This window comes from Hypanus sabinus, chromosome 7 (genome assembly GCF_030144855.1).
Source record: "Hypanus sabinus isolate sHypSab1 chromosome 7, sHypSab1.hap1, whole genome shotgun sequence".
In the NCBI taxonomy this organism is placed as follows: Eukaryota; Metazoa; Chordata; class Chondrichthyes; order Myliobatiformes; family Dasyatidae; genus Hypanus; species Hypanus sabinus.
In genome coordinates, this window is record NC_082712.1 from 73724107 (window position 1) to 73745600 (window position 21494).

Genomic DNA, 21494 nt, shown 5'->3' on the forward strand with positions numbered 1-21494 from the left:
TTGAGTCTATGATGGAGGGGCAACATATGTAACAGCATGTGTGTCCGCCACAGCCTTGGCCTTATGATGAATCTGGGTTAGCCCAGGACTGGGTACCCAGGGCTACCTGAACCCCTGCAGTGTCCCTTGAAACTACCATTTCCGGTGAGCTCCACTTCATAGATTTAGATAACAAAAATCTGATTGCAAATTAACAATTGAACCATTTGCAGCACTGAGTACCAAACATCTATAGACAGAGAGGCCTAACTCCAACAGGCCCTTCCCATGCTCCCAAAACAGCAGTTCTTCAGGTCACAATAACTGTTCCCTTACTATCTTGAAACTTTGATTTAGTAACTCTTTAATCTTTGAATCTCCATGACACATAACTTCAATCATGAAATCTCTCTTCGTTATTTAACTCCTGGTGTTCAAGCATCACTCAGCAGTCCCCTACCCTGCCCCCCACCCACCCAGCTTCCTAAGAAATGCTTCCAGTGCTCAGTGTGTGCAATTGTATCACAACAAACATGAATACATTTACCTTATTTGTTGGACCACCACAATTTAAAATTTATACCAATATCCACAAAAGGAAATTCAGACCGTGCTGTGAAAGGACCTGTAACCGTAAAAACTGGCCCACACCCCAGCTTGGCATGGAACCACCTGCAAACCCGCTCCAATGTCTGCAAAGGAAAGTTCCCTCACAAAACACTAAATTCATGAGATACTCTCAACCCAGCTGGACACTGAACCCCTCGAACACTTACAACCACACCCGCAACCACAATAAACGTACAGCACAGCCTGGTGGATGATGCCTTGCACAGCTGCTCTCAGTCCTTCCTGCAATTTTCCCCAGCTCTTGAAGCTGCCCGAGAATCCTTCACCGACTTGCATTTTTTTGTAACTGAAAGAGCAATAATCTGAGATCTAAAGATTTACTGAGATGAATCAGAACTGTCTCGATGAGACAGCGCTTTCAGGATAGGCAAAGAGAGAATTGAAGAGAAATGGACAGATGGCAGTTATCACACTGTCAGCATTGATTTAAATATTGAATTATCCCATCAAGAGCAGACTTTTGGAATGATATTAAGGCTATAGAGAGGGTGATAGAGTTACATGACACTAGAATGGGCTATTCAGCCCACCACTTTCTTGTTGACCTTTCCACCAGTTCACCTATCTTGTTTTCCCTCATTAGGACTGTATGCTTCTACGTTTTTCGCATTTATGTCTGCCTAAAGAGAAGAATTATACTTAAAACCCTCACTTCCGCTGGAAGTGCATTCCAATTATAAAAGCTTACCTCTCAGATCCCCTTTAATAACTTCAACCTTTCACTTTAAACTTGTACCCTCTTATTTCCGATAATCCTACAACAGGAACAATAGGAAAAATACTTTGTCTGTCTCTGCTATCTCTGCCTCTTATATACTCTATCAGATCACCCCTCAGTTTCACCTCTCCACAGTGAATCCAATCCAGTGACTCTCCATTGCATTCTCTCCAGCAGAAACACCTCCTTCCTGTAGTAAAATGACCAGAAGTGCACACAATTCTCCACATGTGGTCCAACTAGTATTCTATGAAGTTGCAACATAACACCTCAATTTTTATACTCTCTGCTCCCATCTATGAAGTTAAGCACAACATAGGCTTTCTTTACCACCCTTTCAACCTCCTTTGCCACTTTCAGAGACAGCAGACTCAACTTCTGAATCTCTCTGGTCATCAATATTGCTCAATGACCTTCCATTTAGTCTGACCCTATGAGACTTGATAAAATACAACTAATTTAACTGTGCATTTGTCAGGATTAAATTCTATCTGCCAAAGGTTTGCCCATCTTCCCATCTGATCTATGGATATTCTGCTACAACCTTAAGCAACCTTCTCCGTTACCCATAGCACCACTAATTTTCATGTTACCAGCAAACTTACTGATAATCCTCTGACATCTACATCCAAGACTTTAATATATATCAAAAACAGCAAAGGTCCCTCCACCAAGCCCTTTGATACACCACTAGTTATAGACATCTAGTCATTTCAACCTTCCATCACCTCACTGTACCTCCTATCTCCAAACTAATTTTGGATCCAGTTAATCAGCTCATCTTAGATCACATGTGCCTTACATAGACTGGAGAGGTTGTGGTTCTTCTGCTTGGAAAAGAAGAAGTTGTAGTGGGATCTGAGAGAGATAAAGTATATGGACAGGAGTAGATAATGAAAATTGTTGCCACTAGCAGAAAGGCCAGGGGTCACAGAATGAAAACAATTAACAAAAAACAGAAGAGTCACAATGAAAAGAAATTTATAAGCATGGAGTGATGGATATTGGAATTAACAGCCAGGAACAACAGTCAAGGCTGATTCAACTATAGTATTTGATAGGGAACTGGATAAGTATCTGACAGTAAAGAATGGGAGGCACAGCATGAGTTGCCTTCACAGAAAGCTGGTATACACCAAGTAGCCTAATTCTCTGCTGTAATTATCCTGTGAATATACATAAAGAGGTGAATGACTGAGGGCATGAGTGTGGGATGGGGTGAAAGAGTGAGTGGAATAAGTGTGAGAGGATGTGCACAGTGGGTGAGAGTGTGTTGGGGTGTCAAGTGAATGAGTATAGGCGGGTGGGTTTGGATATGTATATCTGCAGGAAGTGCTGAGAGATAAACTCAGAGATAAGCTAATCACGAAAGATGATCAATTAAAGGTGACTGTGTTTCCATCTATAGCGTACCATTCTGGTTACTTACTTGGCAATTTCCACTGATGCACATGTGCAAGGTCTCAGTGTAACACCGGGTACCATCAAGCACTTTTGGTGCCAGTTCCACAATCAGTGACGTTCCCTTTGCCAGACACTTCAGTGCACATGGTTTCTCAGGGTCATTGTAGACAGGAAGCCACTCATAGTACTGGCCCTGATACTTGACATCATTGTGGGCAGAACATTGCTGGGCACGAAATTCCTCAGCTTCTGCAGGGCAGTCCTAGGAACAAAGAACATCAGCAGGATAAAAAAAATATTGGGTTATTCTGAGAGCATTGATTCAACTCTGACATTTGTGCTTCATGGGGAAATAAATAATGGGTGGTTTAATCACCTAGTGCAGTCGGACACAGAATTGCATATTTGATAAAGCTGGCACAGACCCCTTAAATAAGTGTCAACTTGCACCAACTTGATAAAGGATACATATTTTCCTTGGTCCATCCTCTGCATAAAAATGCACAGAATTACAAATTCCTACTGATCTTAAATTTCTGAGAAAAATTCAAATCCTCTAAAGAGGGATTATTGGAACCTAGCTTAAATGAGCCAGAGTTAAGATTCATATACAGAGGACTTCTTCATCGCCTTCAGTTCTAAAACAACATTAGTCATGCTTTTAATGTATTTACTAACAGAGGCAGGGGTTCGGTTTGATGTGTTCCCTGAGGTTTGGAGTGGTTAGTTTGACGCATTCACAATGTTACAGCTATCTGGTGTGGTGGGTGGAGAGAGGCTATTTCAGCTGGGCTAATGTTGTGCAGTGGGTAGGGACAGACATTTCAGGAGTGAACCATAGAATCTTAGGTTCACAGAACATGTGCTATTCAGAAAGAAGCTACTTAACTGTGCCAACCAAACTACTCTTCCAGAATCTGCTCAGCAACCCTACAGATCTTGGCTCATCAAGATCACACTATTGAAATGTAATAAGAGTTTCTCTCCTTCAGGCCGTGCTTTCCAAACCCGCACTATCTTCCAGATGAACTAATGTACCTTTGTGACCCTCTAAACCTTCATTCTACCAATTACTTTGAATCAATGCCCCCCATGTCAGTTGTTAACCCTTCTGCTACAGGAAATAGGTCCTTCCTATTTTCTACATAATTTTACAAATCTCAGTTAAGTCTTACCTCAGCCACCTCTGGAACATTGCTAGTTATTCAATCTCTCTACATAGTTCTAAATTTTCAGCTTTCCAGGAAGATATTTGTAAATGAAATCAGATTATCTGAGAATGTTTTTTATTTATCATAGATATTAAGAATATGGGGTAAAGACAGGTGAATGGAATTGGTTATAGATCAGTCATAGCCCTGTTGAAAGCTGGGAGAAACTTGAGGAGCTGAATGACTACCTCTTGTCCTTGGACTCTCATTGTCATGAATAATGAATCATCTTTAATGAAGTCATGAATTTTGACAATATTACTATGCACACATCAGTGTGATTCACAAAAGCAGAAATGTTTGTCAATACAAACATCCAGAAACATGGTATCAGTGCCAGGCGATAAAAAAGAAAGATCCTGCCCACATCTAATAATTATTTCCCCCAACAACAATTGAGAAAACAAATGGTGAGGCACATTGCAGGTAGTGTTAGCACATGCATTGACTCCACAGTTATCTGATCACTGTTAAAAGAGCATAAAACAGTTGTATATTCCTCTACAAATGGAAATACATTTGTAATAGTGAAAGACATCACTTTTACACTAACAATTTTAACTGCTTTTGACTTTCTAAATAGTTCATAAATAGCTGGACTAGAGACATTGGAGAAGGGCAAAAAAATGAACCTCAAATTATATAGATTTGAACATTTTAATATATTTGAGCTTAACTCTGATTTTGCAACAATTCCTCAAAACAGTTGGTGGACTTTCCTCAAAGATTTCTTTCACAACAGGTTCCATCTCACTGTTTCATGACTATTGAACGGACCTCTTATATGATAAGATAGATTCTTGACCTCAGAACAGTCAAGCCCTTGAACCTTATTGTATACTTGCACAATACGTTATCTGTAACTTTAACACTACATTCTGCATTCTATAATTGTTTTTCCTGTGTACTACCTCAATGCATTGATATTGCAAAATGATCCAAATGAATGGTATGCAACATTGTACTAGTAAATAGCCAAATGCAAGCATTATTTCAGTCTGCCAATCTCAAGTGCTAATTAATCTGGTACAATGATTTCTGCTCACAAGGAAGATGTGTATAAAATAAGAAGGGTATGTTAAACTGCTCTTCTAAAATAGAAATCAGGGCTTCCAAATAACTGTCTTATAACTAATGTGTGTCTAAACGAAAGGATGGTGTCCCTCCAGCTGAGAGTTTTCAGGAAGGTTTAGGCTTAAATATTCATGGCAGTGGTGCCACAGTTGTCCCAGGGGAAATGGCACATTTCAGAAGATGCTAAGCAAACTATTGCAGTGACCTCATTCGCTGTTTGTATAGAGTTTGCCCATTCTTAGTCCTCTGTACGTTCTGGTTTACTCCCATGTCCCAAAGACTGATGGGTCACTAGGCTGTCTACTGCAAATTGCTCCTCATGTGTCGGTGAATGGTGGAATCTTGGGGGAGTTGATAGAAAGTAGAGAGAAAAGGATTAATGTAGGATCAACGTAAATGGGGGATAATGGTTGGCATGCACTCAGTGGGCCAAGGGGCATTCCTGTGCTCCATCTCTCAATAATTCTATGAAGACCACAATGCTCAAAATAATCCTCCAGCATCACCCTTTCAAGGGCAATTAGGGATAGGCAACACATGACAATATTGCCCACAACTCAAGCTCCTCCAGCCTGTTCCTCCCCTCAGCCAAATTACGGTGGCCTTTCTCTGAACTTGGTTCAAACTTGGATCTATAACCTCATTACACTGACTGCCCAAAGTCTATTGATATCAAGTTTTAAATGATGAATTTAGTTTGCACTTACTGTCCTCTGTGGGAATTAGTTCTACACTACTTCTGCCTTTTCCAGTTTCTCCCCTGACCGGCGAGCTTCAAGGTCATGTCCTCTGCTATTTGGAAATGTCCCTATCTATCCAATCAATTCCATTCAAAAAGCCACCAAAATCTACCCAGCAAAGAAGCCAAGCTGAGACAGCAGCTGTATTTTTATTTTTTATTTGCTCTTTGGAGCTGTCTGAATATTATACTTTGTTTTTTTGCCTGATAAATTCTTCATAAGAACATCTGGCAGTATGTGCGGCTTGAGGTTTACCCAGACCAGTGGAAACATTGATGTAAGTGTTAAATGTGGCTTGAGAGCATCCAGAAACAGTAGTGACTGCCAAAGGGCCCAAACTTGATAAATAATCAATTCTGTGTCACCACTGGGGGATGGAGCATAAAACTATCATTCTGAACTGGGATGTCAATTGCATCTTTATTTGGACAGTTATGGAATTACCATGGGAAAAATTCAGCAGGTCAGGTAGCATCTGTGTAGAGAAATATGTTTCATGTTTCAGTTCAAATATTCCTTTGCTGGAACATTATTCAAACAAAGGATCTTTGGCCTGAAATGTTAATTCTGTTCCTCCTTCCTGAGCACTTCCTGCATTTCATTTTTTTAAATTTCAGATTTCAAGCATCGGCAGGTTCCGTATTTGTTCTTACCAACGCCCTGTACTGTTGTAGAAGACTTCACGACTTTTATCCGCTCTGAAATAAAAGCCTGCATCACATAAAACTTCTGAAATCCTTTCTATAGGTAAATAGTAACATTCTCGGTTTCAGGTATGGGGTGCTGGATCCTTCTATGTAACAGATTTCTGTCATCTCTCTTCAGTTGAGCAATATTCCGCATTTCCATCTCACAAAACCTCATGATTCCATTAGCAAGGTTTTGACCTTTCACTTTTCTTAGCTATGCACCTTTGCAGATCTATTGTGTCCTACTCACGACTTACTCTCTCTTCAGTTACCGAAGTCACGTACCAGCAAACCAGGTAAATAGAGTGAATCTCCTTCTTGAAGGACATTAGTGATGCAGATGAACATTTTCGGCAATATAACTTTTTCTTTCCGGTCACTTTTACTGACACCAGATCCCATTCCAGATTCTCTCCCCGTAACAAATTTGTTGCTTTACTGAGTGTTTCCAGAGTTTTCTCATTTTATTTCAGAATTGCAGCATCTGCAGTTTTATTGATTTGCTATCTGATCCTGTAAATCGGATTTTAAATTCCTAGATACTGTGTGGAATTTGAACTTTGAACTAGACTCTAGGTTTATAGATGATCAGGTTACATGAAACAGTAAGTGGGAAAAAATACAGACCCTGAATGGGCAATATAAGTTCCAGGAATTGTAGGAGGAAAAGCTCCATATCGTCTGAAGTCCTGCATATATATCCCAGTTGTGGGAAACCATTCTAAGGCTTTTTTTGATCAATATAATTATGTTATATCAGTTCACTAAAAGGATTGATGACACCTGTGTTTAATTGCTCATCTGAAGCTCCATGCCCTGAATAGCCAAATCAAAGTGAGCAAACCAAATGTTGTATTTAAATACCCACAGAAAATTATTAATTCAGTATAAATTTATCACCTTTCAAAATATACAGTTGGTATAGGCACGTGAATGATTTTTATTCAAATGTCTTGTTGTCAATATCATGATGGAGGGCAGGGCTTTGGGATAATGAAGTTACTGGAATGCAATAACCCTCAAGTCCTCAGTAGATTTCAGGGGCTGAAGTTTTTAATAGTGGAAGCATTTTAAAATCATGTTCCTTATTAGGACTCACTGTGTTTCTCAGGATAACTATGGTTATCCAGATGGCAGTAAAAATTGTCAAGCGGCACTTGGAAGAATATATGCAGTTGGCATCACTCTGACAGGGGTTTGAGAAACAGCTGCACGGGATGTGCTGAAAGACAAAGGCTTGTGGTGACTTTAGCTGCAAGGTGCATTATTTGGCCAGTCATACTGCAGGAACAAAATATGAATGCCAGGTTTTGAGTCATGAAGGAGGGAGGTCCGCACAAGATGTTGCAGAATAAATTTTGAGAGCCACGCAATATGGATTCTTAAAATCCTGTAAAGCAGCTCCGATACCTCAGTAAAATGAAGTCACCTCTTGAAATTTTAATTGGCACATGGTTAATAAATGCCAGGTGCACTGAAGAAGATATAAAATATATTCCAGGTGAGGGCAACTCTTTAAAAAGAGAATTTTAATGCAGGAATTGTTAATGCTCTCCGCTTTCTCGGTCAATTCAAACTGTGCTATGGTCCAGCTGTATTATGGGGAGGCAACACCATACACCCAGCTCTCTGCTCTCTCCCCTATTTTGATCTCCAGGTAATTCTCTCAATGTGCTCAGCTAGCACTTCCTGCAGATCAGTCTTCTCAACCCACATTGTCAGCTGTGGGATTTCTTATCCAAAATTATCACAACCTTTGTAAACTAATTGTTTTATTCAATATAGTAGAACTTACAATAAGTTGGCTTTTCAAAGGCAAAAAATATAATCCAAAAAGAATCACCAATGTAAATGGGTATGTTTACTAAAACCCCGAGATTTACTTAGATGACCTTTTTAGGTCATTTAGGCTTTTTTAGGCTTTTTAGATCAGAGGATGTAATTATCATCCAGAAGAACATTTAATCAGAAACAAATAATGGGAAATAAAAGATTTCTAATCTTTTTCTGATCTAAATGATGATTCTTTTAACAGAGATCCATTTCCTCTCTTGAGCTTGGTTCATTTGGACAATTAGGGTCCATGTGCAATTTTTAACCCAGGGATGAGATTATGGCTCCCTCTGGAACTTACATGGAGGAGTAACTTGAAATGCTTCCTTCAGCACCATTCAGGCAGCAATGCTCTTCAGATTCCAACAAAGAAATCTTCGTTCTTTGCTCCATCAGTCTAGCCTACTGCACGTATCCTTCATGCCCAATGGAATTCTCCCTCTTAAAGGTTTCTAATGAATTCACCTTGTTCCAGAGTGCCAGTGCTCCCGCTTGTGAGTCCCCAGTTAATGCCTCCTGATTCCCAAGATGACAGTTCTCACCTAACGGTCAGTCACCGAGCCCTTGCAAAATGTGAGGTTCAGGAATTAAAATCTTTCCAAAATATGACTAATTGTACATTCTGCCCCTCTCTTTGACACCCCTTCTCGTTCTCCTTCAGTGTCTCTTTTTACTAGTCCTTTTATACTCTCCAAACGTCCCTTCCCCATATCTTAGTGTTCAGTTCCACATGTTTCACCAAGTTTAGCCTTGAGCACTGATGTTGCTTTTGGATTGCTAAAGTTACATAGAACATAGAAACATAGAAAACCTACACCACAATACAGGCCCTTCGGCCCACAAAGTGGTGCAGAACATGTCCCTACCTTAGAAATTGCTAGGCTTACCCATAGCCCTCTATTTTTCTAAGCTCTGTGTACCTATTCAAAAGTCTCTTAAAAGAACCTATCGTATCCACCTCCACCACCGTTGCTGGCAGCCCATTCCATGCACTCACCACTCTCTGAGTAAAAAACTTATCCCTGACATCTCCTCTGTACCCACTCCCCATTACCTTAACCCTGTATCCTCTTGTGGCAACCATTTCAGCCCTGGGAAAAAGCCTCCGATTATCCACACGATCAATGCCTCTCATCATCTTATACACCTCTATCAGGTCACCTCTCATCCTCCGTCGCTCCAAGGAGAAAAGGTCGAGTTCACTCAACCTATTCTCATAAGGCATGCTCCCCAATCCAGGCAACATCCTTGTAAATCTCCTCTGCACTCTTTCTATGGCTTCCACATCCATCCTGTAGTGAGCCGACCAGAACTGAGCACAGTACTCCAAGTGGGTCTGACCAGGGTCCTGTATAGCTGCAACATTACCTCTCTGCTCCTAAATTCAATTCCACAATTGATGAAGGCCAATACACCGTACGCCTTCTTAACCACAGAGTCAACTTGTGCAGCTGCCTTGAGCGTCCTATGGACTTGGACCCCAAGATCCCTCTGATCCTCCACACTGCCAGAGTCTTACCATTAATACTATATTCTGCCATCATATTTGACCTACCAAAATGAACCACTTCACACATATCTGGGTTGAAGTCCATCTGCCACTTCTCAGTCCAGTTTTGCATCCTATCAATGTCCCACTGTAACCTCTGACAGCCCTCCACACTATCAACACCTCCGACCTTTGTGTCATCAGCAAACTTACTAACCCATCCCTCCACTTCCTCATCCAGGTCATTTATAAAAATCATGAAGAGTAGGGGTCCTAGAACAGATCCCTGAGGCATACCACTGGCCACCAACCTCCATGCAGAATACGACTCATCTACAACCACTCTTTGTCTTCTGTGAGCAAGCCAGTTCTGGATCCACAAAGCAATGTCCCCTTGGATCCCATGCCTCCTTACTTTCACAATAAGCCTTGCATGGGGTACCTTATCAAATGCCTTGCTGAAATCCATATACACTACATCTACTGCTCTTTCTTCATTAATGTGTTTAGTCACATCCTCAACAAATTCAATCAGGCTCATAAGGCACGACCTGCCCTTGACAAAGCCATGCTGACTATTCCTAATCATATTATGCCTCTCCAAATGTTCATAAATCCTGCCTCTCAGGATCTTCTCCATCAACTTACCAGCCACTGAGGTAAGACTCACTGGTCTATAATTTCCTGGGCTATTTCTACTCCCTTTCTTGAATAAAGGAACAACATCCACAGCCCTCCAATCCTCCAGAATCTCTCCTGTCCCCACTGATGATGCAAATATCATCGCCAGAGGCTCAGCAATCTCCTCCCTCACCTCCCACAGTAGCCTGTGGTACATCTCATCCATTCCCGGCGACTTATCCAACTTGATGCTTTCCAAAAGCCCCAGAAGAGTTGTTGCATTACTGCAGTTAGCTGACATTTAATTCCCTTTTCTTCTAGTTCAATATATAAAAAATAAAATTTGATATGAGCACTTCCAGCAGCTCTACAATAAAAATGCAAGCTGTAATTTTTAACTGTTTAACTATTTCGTTTGTCATTGTTGCCATAAACATTTTGACACATTGTTGACATAAAACATTTTGAACATGATTTCACATGGCAATGACTCAATGCAATGGTTCAGTTGCCATAGCAACCAGGTTACAATTGTAGTTGTGGACAAACTCAGACTGTTATGACACACACCCAAATGTGCCAGCTTCAGGAATTTTGACGCTCTAACTCTCTGGAGTATGGATAGCTGGCACAGCACCTTAAAGGATTCAGGACAGTCCTGTGAATTGGATTCCATGTTTTGGTGCCAGGATTTCAGTATTTAAGGAGCACTTGAACAGGGGTTCAGTGCTTAACTAGGGATAACACCTAGTATCTTGTTCAATGCTCAGTTCTCATTTCAGTCTTGTACCATGTCCCGATCCTAGTTTTGGATACTCCAGTGTGTGGTCCTACCCATCCTCGTCAAGGTATCTTGTCACAGGACGATTGAACCAACATGGACCCAGTGGGGTATCAGAGTCTTTCATCTGCTGTGGCCAGTTACAGCGAGAGGATTTCTAGACAGAGCCTGGAGATACACGACCTCCAGGTCAATGTGTGCCAACTTTCACAAGGAGGAAGCCAGAGTCGCTTTGTTGAGGCTGTCGGTCACACTGTGGAGTTGGTGCATCTTCTGATCCTGGAGAGATTCAACAGTGATCCAGGTTCTTGCCATGGCTTCTTCATTCAATGTTCACTGGTGTTTGAACTCCAGCTCTCCCAGTTCCCTTCTGAGCATAGAAAAGTGGCCTTCATGATCATTCTCCTGACCAGGAGAGCCTGGGCCATCGTGCATTGGGAGTGATAGTCGGAGATTAACATGGATCTGGACTAATTCATTGCCTACATGAGGAGGGTGCTCCATCGTCCCACTGGAACAAGCTGAACCTCGGACCATCGGAAGGTGCGTCAAAGCAGTCTGTCAGTGACTACACTATCGAGTTCCAGACTTTGGCCCATGAGAGTGGCTGGAACAGGGAAGCCTTGCCAACTCTATACCACCACTGTCTCTGGGATGAACTCTTAGAGGAGCCAGCAGAAGACTTAGAGGCCCTGATTAACCAGTCCACCCACGCTGATAATCATTTGGTGGAGCAAAAATGGAACTACATCAGGACATTAATGAGGGCTAGCGATTCTACCCACAAATCTTGGATCATGACCAGCCTGTCTCCTGCTCAGGACTCTGTCCAGTCCATGCAGAATGTTACACTAGACTCTATGCCAACGAGACATCCCATCATCAGAGTCGTGGCTGCTGCTATTACTGTGGGGAGACTGGTCACCGATGGGCTGAATACTCAAGGCTACAGCTGTCAGGAAAACTACTAACATTGTCCAGTGTCAGGAGTACTGTGATGGTAGCAGCCACCACTCCCAACCCAATGGACTCAGGTGTCACCCTAAACATGGCGATCTCCCGGGGTACAGCCGGAAACAGGTGAGGATTTTGTGGACTCAGGGTCAGCAGGGAATTTCCTGGACTTGGTGACCACCCATTGGCTCGACAGATGAGGATGGGGGATCATGTGGAAGACATTAGTTTCTACATCATTGACTCTCCATTCATACCCCTGTTCCTTGGGCACCCTTGGCTATCCCAACATAACCCATCTATTGCCTGGAGGGAGGGGAGAATCACTGCTTGGTCCAGTCATTGTAAGAGGGTATGTTTGCGGTGTGGTGTTCGGACCCCCAGACTCTCCCTAGACCAACGACCAACAGAGGGGCAGACTTCAGTACAGGGTAACCTGAAGCCTTCTGGAGACCTAGTCCTGCCCTCAACATCCTAGTCAGTGGGACTGTGTAAATTTGGACCCAGTCTAGTGGGGAAAATCTCTAGTTCAGGAGAAAGCCAAGGAGGCGCCCAAGCAGTCTGGGACTCTAGCAGCAAAGCCTCAGGGATCCAGCCACAAGGTCCTGACTAAAGGGAAATCTTAACTGCATACCCTTGGAGCATGTTCCCTAGGTCATGAGGACCATTTGCAGCATCTCACTGCCATCACGTGAGGATGCAGATTAGGATTTGGACTCTGATTTGGCCACTGTTTTAAAGAATGAGTCTAGTGAACGTAGGGAGGAGACTCTGTGTTCTGTTGAATCACCCCTGCAACCTAAGAAGCCTTCACTGAAGGAAGGTCTGGAGAAGATAGCAACACTCAAACCAGTTGAAATCCCTTCCTTCTACAAGGACAGAGGAGGTCTTCAGTAAGGGAAAGGCCTCACCTCTTCCACCGCATCGACTCTACAAATGTGCTATAGACCGACTCCATGTTACTTCTTGTCTGCAGGGTTGATTAAATGCACTCTCAGGTCCAGAGAGAAGCGATGGAATAGTATATAAAGGTGGCTTATTTGGCCATGGATTTCATTTGGCACTCCACCTCACTAGCCTGCGCAAACTTCTGCTTCATACTACAAAAGGATGGGAGCCTGCAGCCATGCGTTGATTATAGACGGCTGAAGCACATAATGGTCAAGAATCGCTAACCCCTTCCACTCATGAACACTGCCTTCAAGATTCTCCAAGGGACAAGAATATTTATGAAGCTAGACTTGAGGAGGGCATACAATTGGGTCGAGTGAGTGGAAAACTGCATTCCATTCAACACACTGACAGGGACTTTGAGCACCTGGTTATGCCTTCCAGTCTTGATAATATTCCAGAAATGTTTATAAATGAGGTGCTCTGGCTTACTCTCCATAAGTATGCTTTTGTGTACTTAGATGATGAGCTAACCTTCCTGAAGTCCATGGAGGAGCATGTCACTCACATCAGGAATATTTTGAAGAGGTTTCTAGACTATGGACTATTTGTGAAGCTAGAGAAGTCTGAATTTCACATAACAGCCATATTTTCTTGGGTTCCATCATCTCCAATGGCAATCTCAAAATGGACCCTACCAAGACCCAGACAATCAGAGACTAGCTAAAGTCATCTTGTGTCAAACAAATCCAACATTTCCTGGGATTTGTTAACTTTTACTGGAAGTTCATCAGGAACTTCAGTTTGGTGGCAGCTCAACTGTTAGCTCTAACTAAGAAAACCACCTGCCCTTTTGTCTGGACTACTGAAGTGGAGGCTGCTTTTACAGAGGCCAAACAGCAGTTCATGACAGCTCCCATTTTGGTTTCACCTAACCCAGTCCTTCTCTTCATCATGGAGGAGGACACCTTAGATATCAGAGTGGGTGTAGTGTTGTCTCAACGATCACCTTTGGACGGTAAACTGCAGGTGGCTATCCTTGGCAGAGAGAAACTATGATATCGGGATTCGGGAGTTACTTACGGTTAAGACAGCCTTGGAGGAATGGTGTCACTGGCTTGAGGGGGCCAAGAACCTTTTTATTTCCTGGACAGAACACAACAACCTATCTTACATTAAGGAGTTCAAGAGACTGAATTCAAAGCATACCAAGTGGTGTCTTTTCTTTAACTGTTTAAGTTTTGTCCTGAGCTGTCAACCAGAAACCCTACGCCTTGTCTTGTCAGATCAACGAACCCAAAAGAGCCTACCACCATTTTGCCCCAAGCCAAAGCAATAGCACCAATTCACTGGGAAATCAATGAACTTTGTTCGCACGGCCCAGGAGCGAGGGTAGGCTCCTAAGAATGGTCCTGTGCTTGTCCCAAGTTCTGTCCAGTCTCAGGCACTCCAATGGGAGATTCTTCGAGAATGACCACTCACCCAGGCATTGCCAAAACCCTCGGGTTCATCAAGGGAAGGCATTTATGGCCCAGAATGGTGAAAGAAGTTTGACAATATATTCAGGCATGCGAGGTGTGCACCCGGAACAAGGGCTCCACCAGCCTCTACCAGTTGCAGACAGACTATGAGTGCGCATCTCCGTGGTCTTTGTCATGGGTCTTCCGCCATCCGAAAGGAAGACTGCTATCATGTTAATTGCCAATCATTTTTCAAAGGCCTGCAAACTCATTGCCTAGGACAAGCTACCATCTACGGCAGAGGCAGCCGAGATTGCCCTGGACCAGGTCTTCAGGATCCATGAATTCTTGGTGCAGATTGTCAGGTATTATGGTCCAAAATTTGCCTCACGTCTCTGGATGGTGTTCTGTAAGCTGATTGGGGCAACATGAAATCTTTCCTCTGGGTTTCACCTGCATTCCAACAGCTAGACAGAGCGGGCCAACCAATGAACGCTAAAATTCCTGGCCTCAGAAAGACCTGAGGAGTGGAGCAACCATTTGATGTGGGCAGAGGTCGCTCACAACAACTTACAATATTCAGTGCATGGGATGTCATCATCTGAGTGCCAGTTTGGTTGTCCTCTGCCACACTTCCCGGAACAGGAGCCCAAGGCTGGGGTTCCTGCAGCCGAGATCTCGTCCAAAGTTGCAACAGAAATAGATTAGGACAAGAGAGATTTTGCTGGCCACTACCCAGATGGTGGAAACCAAGGTTAACCAAAAGAGAAGACAGGGACCTGCTTTGCAGCCTGGGCAACAGGTCTGGCTGTCCACTCAGGATTTGCCTCTCTGAGTCTAGTCTAGGTACCCAATTTCATTGGATCCTTCAAAGTCCTCCAAAAAGTTAAAAAACCTGGTAGCTTGCACCTGCAGCTCCCCAAGATCCTGAAGATCAATCCCACTTTACATATCTCTAAATTAAAACCCGTCAGCACCAGCCCCTTAGACCCACCATCATTAGCCCTGCCACCACCCAGATTTATCAATGGGGAGCAGGTCTTCAGAGTAAGAAGAATTTTGGACTCACAAACTGTTCGGGGTGTTCCGCACCACCTCGTGGACTGGGAAGGATTTGGACCTGAGGAAGGGTGCTGGGTGCCGGAAAAGGACTTCTTGAATCTGGCTCTCATCTACAAATACCATCACCATCTCTCCAAGCCAGGGCTGTCAGGTGTCAGCTGTAGGGGAGGGGGTCCTGTTAAGACACGCACCCAATTGCACCGGTGTCTGGAATCTTGATGCTCTAACTCTCTGGAGTATGGATAGCTGACTCGGTCCCCCCAGTGATTCAGCACCATCCCACTAATTGGCTGCAATGTTTTGTCACCAGGTTTTCAGAATTTAATGAGCTCCTCTCGATACACATCACTTATTTCTTACAATTTCAAAATGATAGCATTATTACTGAAGTCATAATATATCTAATCACTGAACAATTTAAACTCTGATGATGACGGATATACATTTTGTCATTATTAATCGTAAACCTGAGTTAATCTGGTACCTAGATATTTGATATCTCTAGAAAATGAAGTCTGTGATTGGTGGTGAATATTTTGTACTCTACCCGCATGACTCACAATTTCACAATAAATTAGCAGGGCTTCAATTCCCAGAATGTAACAATGGTGTTCACATATTTGATATATGTAATACTGTGCAGAAATTTTTCTTCCATATAATTACCAAGGACACATCATCATTAGAACAATGAAGGGAATATACTTCCGCGGTGCTTTTGCCCAGGAAATGTGGCAAAGTCTTTGTGGAAGTGAAAACGTCTATGACCATGTACTCATTCATCTGATCTGGCCACATCCAATCAGAATGTGTGCTTTCTTAGGGCAGCAAACTTTGCTTCTGTCGCTTTCAGACTAGTTTGTTTAAACGTGCAACACTTGTATTGTGAAGGATGAAGATTGCACAAGGCTTTATGCAGATAAGGATGAAGTTGTTCTCAGCTGGAGGGGGAAGGCAAAAGTTTATGGTCAAGACTGCAACAAGCATTCCCAGGTATGGAGAGAGATATAGCTCCGGAGATGTCTATTTACTTAGCAGTACTAGGTGTCAAAGAAAGGGAAGGCTCTATTTCTCAACTCTCCAGCCTCTGTGACAGTTACACTGTAAATCACTCTCATCATTCTCAATGACTTTATCTTACTTTTCCCACATCAGGTTTACTTTAATCCAAAATGGAAAAAGGGAAGAGAAGTCTGTAGGCCCAGTAAATTTCAAAAGGACTTCAACTCTAATGGTGTAGACCAAGTTCTGATCAATCCAAGAACAACTTAGGATTCTGGGTCAATCAGCAAGAAATATCTCAAAGAATGTTATGTGCCACAGGGGCTTCCTCAGGTGAATTAGTTTCTCCTCACAACTCAAAGACATGAATGTTGGTCTTTGTAAATTGTCCTTAGTCTGTTGGTGGGTTATAGAACGTGGGGCGAGTTGATATGAGAAAATATGGGGAGATTTTTTTTTAATGGGATTAACGTAGGATTTGTGTTAAAAGATAGTTGACATTGGTGCTGACTCAGTGATTCCATTCTGTATAACTCCACAAAGTATATGGAGCGAGCTGACAGGAGAAGTAGTTAAAACAGGTACAATAACAACATTCACTTGGACCAGTACATGGATAGGAAAGGTTTGGCGAGATAGGGTTGAATGTGAGCAAATGGGACAATGGACATTTTGGTCAGCGTGATCAAGTTGGGCATAAAGGTCCTTTCTTTCTTTTTTTTTCAATCTTTTTATTAATATCAACATGATAAGATTAATACATAGTTATTGGGATTACAAAATTACAAAATTAAAATGAACATAAAAGGATACACAAGCAATTAGTACAATATAGTTAAGTCTTCCCAAATCATGAATGATACAAATATATAAATGAAACAACAAAAACTAGGTATATCATGTTGAAAAAAACAGAAAAGAGAAAAAGAGAAAAAAAAAATTAAAAATCCTTTTTCGATAAAGGTACTTTTTTTATGTTGTACTGTTTGATGACTTCAGGCTCTTGGGCTCTTTGACATTAGTAAGTTTGCAGGTGATGTCACGGTGGAGGTATTTCTAAGGAATTACAGAGGAATATCGATCAGCTGGAAAAGTGGGTGGGGAATGGCAAATGAAGCTGGAAAGATAAAGGAGGGCAGGAATTTCAAAACGGGGCTTTTGAATTATGGAATAGAGGGGTTTAGGAGTATAACTACTTTGTCCCCCATAAGAGCAAAAAAACAATTGTTCTTGAGGTTTGAGGTGGAATCAGAGGCACGTCAGTACTAGTAGGGTTTGCAGCCCATTATTTCCTACAAAGCCAGACCTAACATCACGAATGGCTGTGTTAATTCACTCCTGGATGAGCTCAATCTGTTTCATGCACACTTTGAAAGTGAGAATGAAACTACATCTGTGTGAATCCCAGCTGCATCTGCTGATCTGTGATCACTGCCTTGGACGCCATGACTGAACATTTTTCATGAGGGTGAACCCTCACAACCCTATGCTGTACGTGATACGGCTCTGAAGTGCCAACCAACTGTTGGGAATGTTTAAGGATGTCTTCAAGTTCTCACTACTGTAGTCAGAAGTTCCCACCTGATTCAAAAAGAACAGCAATCATACCTGTGCCCAAGAAGAGCAGGGTGAGCTGCCAAGATGACTGTGACCTAGTGGTGCTCATATCTATTGTAATGAAGCACTTTGAGAGGTTGGACATGGATAGAATCAACTCCAGCCTAAGCAAGGACCTGGACCCACTGCAATTTGCCTATCACCACAATAGGTCGACAGCAGATGCAATCTCATTGGCTCTCCATGTGGCCTTGGATCATCAGGACAACAGTAATACCTAAGTCATGCTGCTGTTATTGATTACAGCTCCACAGTCAACTCAATCACACCCTCAGTACCAGTCAACAAATTCCAAAAGCTGGGCCTCTGAAACTGGATCTTTAACTCCAAAGTTCAAAGTGAATTTATTATCAAAGTACATATATGTAACCGTATACAACCCCAAGGCTCACTTTCTTGCAGGCAATCACAGGAAATACAAGAAACACAATAGAATCAATGAAAGATCACACCCAGCTGGATGGACCAACAACCATTGTGCAAAAATACTGTGCAAATGCAAAAAGAAAGAGGTATAACAAAAAATATATAATAATAATAATTATTATTATTATTCAATAAATAAGAAATAAATATTGAGAAAATGAGATGAAAGAATCCTTGAAAGTGAGTCCATAGGTGATGGGGCAAGTGAAGTTGAGTGAAGCTATCCCCTCTGTTCAAGAGCCTGATCATTGAGGGGTAATAACTGTTCCTGAACCTGGTGGAGTAGGTCCTGAGGCTCTTTATCTTCTTCCTGATGGCAGCATTGAGAAGAGAGCATGGTCTGGAATATTTCATCCTCGCTGACAATCAACACTGGTGCACTTATTTCCATTGCAGTCAGATGGAACAGAAAGAATGGCTTCTCCCCATCCTAATCTCACCTGAAGGACTGAAAGGATGACCACATACATTACTTCTTACTTGGGTCCAGTTTACAGAGGACATAGTCAAAGGAGTTGGACTTACCACATTGCTGCATGTTCTGTATCGGATATTCTGCCCTTCACAGTTTCTACAGAAACAAGAAAAATATAATAAATATGATAGAATAAAAAACAATTCTGTAGTCCATCACAATGTTCGCTGTGCAACACTAAACAGAAATTACTATATCAATTTCAAGAAGATATTCCAGTAAATTATTTAATTTATTCCCTTCTGCTTTTCACAACAGTAAGTGTGTCACCCAGCCATGAGGCTCATTTGACTTTTTCATCACTGTTACTAATGAAGAATAAGCAAGGTGCAACAAAAACTGACTGTATTAGAGTGATTCAGGCTTAAGATCTTCCTGTGAAGCTGTAAACTTTGTTAACAGCATACAATGTAAACTACATTTGCATTTGTACCTTGCACTAGACTGAATTCTTCAATATTCCTCAACACAATGAAGCAAATAGACACAAAAAGATATGAATGCCCAAGAAAGCTTTAAAACATTGGACTAACATTGCCTTAACAAGGATAGAGTTCATCTTGTTCTGACCTACCACCCCATGAGACTTGGCACCCAACACATCATTCTCTGGAATTTCCGCTATCTTCTACGGAAACCAACCACTAAACACATCTTTACCTCTCCATCCCCCCACTCTCTATTTTCCATAGGGATTGCACCATCTGTGATTCATCTCTCCATTCGTCCCTCCCCACCAATCTCCCACCTGGTCCTACCTTCTGTGTACCTATTCAAGTGTCTTAAATGATACAACTGTACTTGCCTCAGCCATGAAATGACATGTACAGAAGACTGACATGTACTCATAGTGCATATTTACATCCAGAGTGTCATTGGATAGTCAAGTAAACAAGTTGCATATACCCACACAAAATTCCCCAGTTCTTTCTGTCTCTACATATAGTCTGAATCGCTTGGGTACAAAGTGGGAAATGTATGCAAATACATGTACATTATGTGGATGTTAGCAAAGCCTTTCATAAGTATGCAGGAAGTTATCAATCATTAAAGAGGATGGGATTTGGGGGAAGATAGTGAATATAATGTAAAAATGGTTAACAGAATTAAAGCAGTGTGTAGTAATGTCAGGTAGTTTTTGCAGAGTCAATGGAAGCATGCAGCTGTATCCCAGACCAGACCTCCTGTATTCCCCAATGAAGGAAAGTGTTTAGTATTATGCAAAAACAATTGAAGTTTGGGCCTAATTCATTCCCTTAACATAAAAAAGTTGCAAATGCAGTATACAACTATTAATGACAAGCTTCCATTAATTCCAGCCCAATTTTCATGGAAGCCATTAGAACTTTTGAAATCCATCCTTTGGGAATTAACATACTGGCTTGTGACTGACCATCACACTGATTCATTGAGATTGACGTGTACACAGTTTCCACATTGTATCTTCAGCCTAGGTGGAAAATAAAGAACACAACACTTTGTGGAGTGGAGAGAACAAAATTGAATGCTACATTACAGCAGTGAAGTCACCATTCCTCAAAACTGCAGGAGTAGACAGCATTTCTCCAATGTTGCTTGTCTTGGTATGTCTTGATAGTTTGGACATTTTCAATTTCCAACACTTTCTGTGTGAAGCCACACCATCTATCTGTGAATAATCTATTTACCACAGAGCTATAGTAAAATTAAATGATTACTGTCTGATTCATGTAAGTTACATTATACTGTTACTGTTAAGTAAAATATTGCAGGTTGGAGCTGGCGATACACAGTGATGTTTGTGGGCTGCTGATAGAACTTGTAGATATACCTATTCTGAGCTACTTTCACTGAAAAAAGCAAAGTGCTTTTAAACTGTCTTAAAGAAGTAGTGAATTTACAATATCCTGAAGGACTCAGTGCACTCAACTCTCAGGAATATAGGTACAGCATCTTTAAGTGGACAAAGTTATAACACCAAAAGAGAGAAGGAGGGGAGGAGTCCAAGCCAAACTAATACAATGGGGTGTAAAGCTTCCCCTACCCAGTATCTTGATAGCAAATGTACAGTTTCTGGAGAATAAAATAAAGAACCTAAGGTCAGATTGGTGTATCAGAAGGAAATGAGGATTTGCTGTATTATCCATTTCATTGAGACATGGTTACCTCAGATATGCTGGATATGTCAGTCAGACCCTATGGCTTCCCAATACACTGGATGGATCGGACTGCTGAATTGAAGGCAAAAGGTGGGGTTCTGTTTTTCATGATAAATTCTTCATGGTGCTCTGACACGGTGGCCTTGTCACGCTCTGGTTCCCCTAACCTGGAGTATCAAATGATGAAGTGGTAGCTGTTCTATTTACCAAAAGAGTTCTACTCCATGATCCTGACTGCAGTCTACATACCGCCAAAGGCTGTTGTTAAGCCATGATCAGCAAACGAGAAGCAGCCTACCC

General features: G+C 41.9%; 1 protein-coding gene across 1 annotated transcript in view; it reads right to left on the reverse strand.

The window, feature by feature from the left end:
- Positions 1 to 21494, reverse strand: part of LOC132396871 (ADAMTS-like protein 1) — a 148984-nt gene that overhangs the window by 75364 nt on the left and 52126 nt on the right. The window contains exons 3-4 of the mRNA XM_059974888.1: positions 19107 to 19152; positions 2757 to 2993 (exon numbers count right to left, since the gene is read on the reverse strand). Coding sequence (XP_059830871.1) covers positions 2757 to 2993; positions 19107 to 19152 — 283 coding nt within the window. The remainder of the gene's footprint in view (positions 1 to 2756; positions 2994 to 19106; positions 19153 to 21494) is intronic.